Source organism: Octopus bimaculoides, chromosome 18 (genome assembly GCF_001194135.2).
Source record: "Octopus bimaculoides isolate UCB-OBI-ISO-001 chromosome 18, ASM119413v2, whole genome shotgun sequence".
NCBI classification, from domain to species: domain Eukaryota; kingdom Metazoa; phylum Mollusca; class Cephalopoda; order Octopoda; family Octopodidae; genus Octopus; species Octopus bimaculoides.
The window spans coordinates 16,624,432-16,631,409 of record NC_068998.1 but is presented as its reverse complement, the minus strand read 5'-3'; the positions used below and the strand labels follow the sequence as shown (position 1 = coordinate 16,631,409).

Here is a 6,978-nt window from a genome sequence, read left to right as displayed (position 1 = left end):
GGGGGGGGGTAGTTGATGCGAAATATCAACATAGAGGTGGATAAAGGAAGATAAGAGAGATTGAAGTGGTTCAGAAAGGAAGATAGGTGAAAAAATAGAGGGGGATGATGAGCAAGGTGATGTACAGTGGCAGAGATGGAAGTCAGAGCTACATAAGAATGGCTATAGTGAGTAGGGTAAGATAAATCGGCAACAACAATAAAAAACCGTATTGTTCTTGTTTTATTATATATTCCATAACTCAGTTAACAGCATAAGAACTTCAATCACTGAGTGTATGCAATTATTAGGTCATCAAGTCTGAAATTTGTAGAAAAATAAAAGTTTGCTAATGTTTTATAAATACAAAGAATAGCTTTATTCATCAAAGTATACACCCATACTGTCAATACACTTTTGCCATTTCTGCAGTAGCTTGTCCAGCTTGGAACTGTAAAAGCCTGGCAATCTAAAGGCAATAAAATCTTGGAAGGCCTGTTTTACAGCATTGTCAGAATTAAATTTTTTTTTCTGTCAAAAAGTTATCCAAATTCTGGAAGAAATGGTAGTGGGGGCAAGATCAGGTGAGTATGGTGGACGATGGAGAACTTCCAACTCCAACTCCTGTAATTTGACCAATGTCATTTTTGCAATGTGTGGTCTGGTGTTCTTTTGCAATAAAATAGGAGTGGATCTGTTGACTAATCTAGGCTGTTTTTTTTTCTGAGTTTCTGCATCATTTGATCCAGTTGGCTGCTGTATACTTGAGCTATGATTGATAAGCCAGGTTTAATGAAATCATAATGGATTCCACCTGCATCAGACCACCAAACACACACCATCAGTTTCTTTTGATGAATTTTGCTTCTTGGACTGTGTTTTGGTGGCTCATCTTTGGCCAACCATTGTGCTGAATGTTTACAGTTCTTGTACTGGATCCATTTCTCATCATGTTACAATTCGATTCCAAAACGATTCATTTTTGTGACAAGAAAGTAGCATAATGCAAACTTCCAAATGTTCCTGTTTCTGATTTTCATTGAGTTCATGTGGAACCCACTTATCCAACTTTTTCACTTTACCAATTTGAACTAGGTGAGTCAATATTATTTGCTTGCTAACACCAAACAACAACGATAATTCACGGCCACTTTGAGATGGATCTGATTCGACGGTGGCTTTCAGTTCGTCATTATCCACCTTTGTTTCTGGTCGACCACATTGTTCATTTGTGAGGACAAAGTTACCAGAATGAAATTTTGCAAACCAATTTGATACTGTCTGCTGTGTAATAACATTAGAATGAAATACTCCATTAATATTCCAAGCTGTCTGTAATGCTGTATTTCCAAGAAAGAACTCATATTTCAAAACTACGAATTTCCAACTTATCCATCTCTAAACAAAAATAGCAAAAATCGATTTATAAATACTTTATAAAGCACAAAATGAATAAGAATAAAGAAATAGATGCGTCAGCTTTCTAACAAAAAATAAAGATTGCCAAAATATAGTAATGGTGCAAAATAAGCAGCTGTCAAATTTACCATATACCTTACTACAAATTTCATACTTGACGACCTAATAAACGGAAATTACTAAGACAATATGGATTGAAACTTAGTAGGGTATGTAACTGTTGATTCTCAATATAATAGTGTGGTTAATGAAATCATTTTAGTTTCCAAGTTCGTTTTTTTTTTTTTTTAACCCTCATTCTAAAAATGACTATATATGACATGAACTGCTTAAATTTTTAAAAATTCTTTTTTTTTTTCCAATATTTAGACATAACATCTGATGAGATAGTGAATTGTTAAATTTATATATTACCATGGACTGAGGCAAAATTTGCTTGAAAAGAGGTTTGATCTTTGGAGAAAACAATTGACTGTCGCCCAACACGAGCATAGTCTGCATTGGAATCAATGGGAATAATAATTTTCTTTGAACCATCTGGAAAATAAAAAAAATAAAATACATAAAACAAGGCTTCATTAAAAAAAAAAAAAGGTTCCAATTTCTTCAGAAGTCACATCAACTTCTAACAAGCAGCATAAAAATATATTATCTTTTTAATATGAACTATGTATGATTTTCTCTCAAGTATAGTAGTTCTAGGAGCCAATTCTTAAATCTCACCATAAATTTCGAAGACAGTAAAATTATTATACATTTTCATTACCATTCATGATCATTTTAACATCCACTTTTATCATTGAGTTGGACAGAGTTTACTAACACTGGTTTTCTATAGCCAGATGTCTTCCTGTTGCCAACACCCATCTTTCTCTAAACCAGCTAAAAATTCCCTACAGCCAGATATGTCTTTACACAATATTGGAAATGACACTGCTTGTATGACAATGAAACCCGTTTACAACCATCATGCAATGTTGACAAGGACACGGACACACACACACAAACAGCTTTTTTTCAGTTTCTGCCTTCCAAATCCATTTGCAAGGCTTTGTTTGGCTCACCATTTTAGTAGAAGACACTTGCCTAAGGTGCTGCACTGTGGGATTGAACACAATAGCATGTGGTAGAGAAGCATTCATAAAAAAAATTCTTCATAATAGTAAAATAGAAATGAAACATTCAGATGAAAAAAAAAAATGAACATTCAAATTTACTATCAATTAAATCACAGAATATACAATATACACATAGAACGAAATAGAAGATTATCATTAGTTTTATTGCATTTTTGTATACTGACATACGTTGGACAAGGCTCTGTATGGCAGTGTTCCATGGCTGCTTACCAGGGTACTACTTTATAAGGGATTTTATTCCATGTCTATGTATATCAAGCTTCCAAGTTTATTGTTTACGGGAGATGTAATATACCAACAACCAAAGCAGTGTCAATGCAAAGACATGCAAGACAAAAAAATACATGAATACAAACTAAAATCTAAAACTATATCACTACATCATTATTATTCATCTTTAATTACCATAATGAAGGGTTTATACATGTGTAAGGAAAACAAATAAAAACACTAATAACAAATATTGTATCCTATACAATATCATCATACATGAAATCTATTATCACTAAATTATAACTTGTTTTTATTATTGTTGTTGTTTTGAATTAATAATAATAATTATTATTATTATTATTGCTGCTGCAGAATTGTTAGTATGTCAGACAAAATGCTTAGTAGCTCCAGCTCTTCTCATTCTGAGATTAAATTCCATAAGGTCAACTTTGTTTCACCTTTTCAAGTAATAAAATAAGTACCAGTTGAACACCAGGGTTAATATAATTGACTATTTCCCTTTCCTAAAATTGCTGGCCTTGTGCCAAAATTTGAAACAATTATTATTATTATTATCCAAAATAGTCACGTGTCGCACGGATCCGGCTATCAACTGAGTCTATTGTTAAGATTGCTCTGCCCTCTTCCTTTGGTCGGGAAGGCCAGGCAGTTTTCATCTGCCTGGTGGCCGTGGCAAAAGCGGTTATGTGGTGGACAAGACTGAAAGGGCTGAAGATAGACATTTTCCTCTCTGGCAAATCTCTGATCGACTTTTTCAGGTTCCACTTGAAGAGGTGGATCAGAATGGAGAGGGAGGTGCCTGCTTCTAGCAAATTTATTGAAAGGTGGACAAGAGTAGCGAGCATGGTTCATGTGAACAGGCCTGCTCTGAGCATGCGCTTCTGAGTGGAGTAAAAGAAAGAGGAAACACTTGCCTGAGTGGTTAGGGAAACCGTAATTTTCTGTGGGGTTTGCATGTTTTGTATTAATCATGTCTTAATAGTCTTCCCCCTATTAGGGAATTGTATTTGTTTAATTTTATTGTTAATTTTTGTTATTGTTTTATATGTTTACTCAGTAAACCTGCCTTTGTATTTGTGTCCCTGTATGTTCTATGTAGGCTTATGTGGCCAACAAAGAAAACATTATCATTATTATTATCCAAATTGATTTCAAAGAAAACCACCAGCTATGCCAGTATTTTATTGGACCTAGGGAAAAAGCAGCTCTAAAGAGAACTAGACCTTACAAATGATAAAACACAAAGCAGAAAATAGAAAGAGAAAAGTTGTTTTGGAGATGTGTTGGTGTGCTAAAAACAGAAGCTAAACTGGCCATTACTGTAATAATGACTGAAGATCAAAAGAGGAGTGGAAAAGGAAAGAGAAAGAAAATAAAAACTTATTGTGAAACTATTAATCACTACATGAAAGTTTCAGTTAAATAGCAAGTTAATTATTCTTAACATATGGAAACAAAGTCTGGAGGAGGAACTTAGTCAAGTGAGTCCAGTACTTGACTACCACTTTATGTTATAAACCTCAGAAAACTGAAAAGTATAGCTGTCCTCAATGGGATCTGAACTAAAAATGTAAAGAGCTGGACCATTACCTCAATTCTGCCAATTCATTAACAACGAAGCAACCTTTAATATGAACTAGCTTTACTAATAAGATAAGGAAAGAAAAAGTATTAGTGACAGTAAACACACAAAGAATGTCTTAAAATATTTTGCGGTTACAGAGTTAGATTTATCAAGGTTTTCAACGGAAAATCCTTCGAATTCTGACTCGCTGCTTGACAGAATAAAATTCGTATCCATTTTTTTGTCAGGATTACAAATTTTGAAAACACAACAGGAACAAATTTGGAAAAAAATCTCCCAAAATTCACAAAATTAAAAAAACACGTTGATCGTCGTACAAAACTATAGCTGAACTGTTTACACAAATAATCACGTGTTTTCACGAATGTACTAACGAGATTTGCTCAGATATTCTCATTTAAATATGAATAGGTGATTACGGGTGGTTTTGGGCGGCTTGGTCACATGAACCAAAATTTTTTTCGGGCGGCTTTGGGCGGTTTGGTAACGAAAGGGTTAAGTAAATGCAATGTATTTTTTCATAAAACTACATAAAGGTCATCATCATTATTTCAATTGATTTGATTTGATTAACATATTCCAGATATTTTCCAATATGTAGCTATGTGGTTGCTTAGCCCTTTGGCATTAGCTATATCCAGCCAAAATATTCTTTTACTTGTTTCAGTCATTTGACTGCAGTCATGCTGGAGCACCGCCTTGAAGCATTTTAGTTGAACAAATCGAGCCCAGGAGTTATTTTTTTTAAAGTCCAGTGCCTATTATATCAGTCTCTTTTGCCAAACTGCTAAGTTACGGAGACGTAAACACACCAACGCCGATTGTCGAGTGGTGGTGTGGAGGAAGGGGGGGGCACAAACACACACAACTGGCTTCTTTCAGTTTCTGTCAACCAAATCCACTCACAAGGTTTTGGTCGGCCCAAAGATATAATAGAAAGCACTTGCCCAAGATGCCACACAGTGGGACTGAACCCGGAGCCATGTGGTTGGGAAGCAAGCTTCTTACCACACAGCCACTACTCGTTTTATTATCAAACTGGCCAGAACTGACCTCTCACACCAACCCTACAATATCGTTCTAATAATTAACAGTTACCTCTTCAAAATCCCAAAGCTTCAACATAATGTATGATTAATACAAAACAATGAGAATAAATAAGCATTGCTTGATAGAATGCAAACACTGAAGGGTTAAGTTGAACTTCAGTCATTCACTCACTCATCAATGAACATCCCCTTTTCTATACTTGCATGGGTCAAACAGAATTGATAGATCTTCTACAGGAAGATGTTCTTCCTGTCAACAACCCTCACCTGTTTCCAAGCAAAGTAAGTTTTTTCCATAGCTGGACACGTTTTTCATAGAACACTGGAAATCATTCATCTACAAGGATTACACAGAAACAGATGCACACACATACAAACACATACATATAGACAACAGGTTTCTTTCAATTGCCATCGACCAAATTCAGTCAAGACTTTTATTGTCCTGGGACTATAGTAGGAAACAACTGCTCAAGGTTCAACACGGTGGGACTGAACCTAAGACCACATGACTGGGAATCGAGCTTTTTAACCACACAGCCATGCTGAACATCACAGCAGCTTGAAGTGGAAAAACTGAAGCTATGCCACTAAGAAACAGATCACAGTAGCTAAATCTGCATTGATGGTGATATTGTGGATCTCCTATATATCCAGCATGTCAAGTAGTCCCCATAAGACACAAGCACATTGTGCTGCACTATGCAGTCACTTTGATCTGGGAGTTGGGCGGAATATATGGAATAATCTTTGAAACTAACAAATCCGTACACCAATTGGATTTCAAATGTCAATTTAGAAGTGTAGAAGAAGACATAATAAAAGACAACAACCATTAAAAAAATTCTTCTGGAAAACGTTATGTCATGCAAGCCACAACATATTTATCAAATTTAACAAAATTAGAATTACTAACACCAAACATTAAATCTAAAAATGTAAGCCATTGAAATCATTTCATATTTAATAAACACCAATTAAATAGAGTTTTCTGGGAGGGTGGGGGGGGGGCTCCTCCCCCATTGTTCTCTGATTTAAGACTCAACTAAATATACTTAGACTAAAAAGATTACTTTAATCTGATGATGATCAATGAGCTTTCATGTCTTTATCCTGATTAAAATGAAGAAATATTTGTTCGAGGTTGCAACAGATTACCAACAGACTGGATTCACTAAAGATGACCACAACCAAGAAAAGCCATATGAGCTTCAATATGGTTGCTCAGTTTGCTAGAAATAGCAGGTAACTATCTCTAAAATTATACCCTATCATCTTAAGGAAGGAAGAACATTAGATAGTATGATCCCAGATAGGTAAATGGAAAAAAGCAAATTGAAAGGATGCATCTGTCTCTTGGAGCAAGTCTGGTGTGGCGCTAAACAGCAATAAGACAATGTAATTAATTTAAAGTAGTTCTATATTCTACTGGTTTCTATCATTAGTCAATTGTGGGCATACTCCTGCATGTCTTCAGAGTTCAGTCAATCATATTGAGCTCAGTACTAGATTTACCAAATTGCTAATAAATGAGGTTATATATATATATATATATATATATATATATATATAT

General features: G+C 34.9%; 1 protein-coding gene across 4 annotated transcripts in view; it reads right to left on the bottom strand.

Annotated features, from left to right (window-relative positions):
* Positions 1-6,978, bottom strand: part of LOC106871195 (histone-arginine methyltransferase CARM1) — an 83,850-nt gene that overhangs the window by 43,184 nt on the left and 33,688 nt on the right. For all 4 annotated transcript variants that reach the window (XM_014917538.2, XM_014917537.2, XM_014917536.2 and 1 more), the window contains exon 2: positions 1,813-1,935. In XM_014917538.2, the coding sequence (XP_014773024.1) occupies positions 1,813-1,935 (123 nt within the window). The remainder of the gene's footprint in view (positions 1-1,812; positions 1,936-6,978) is intronic.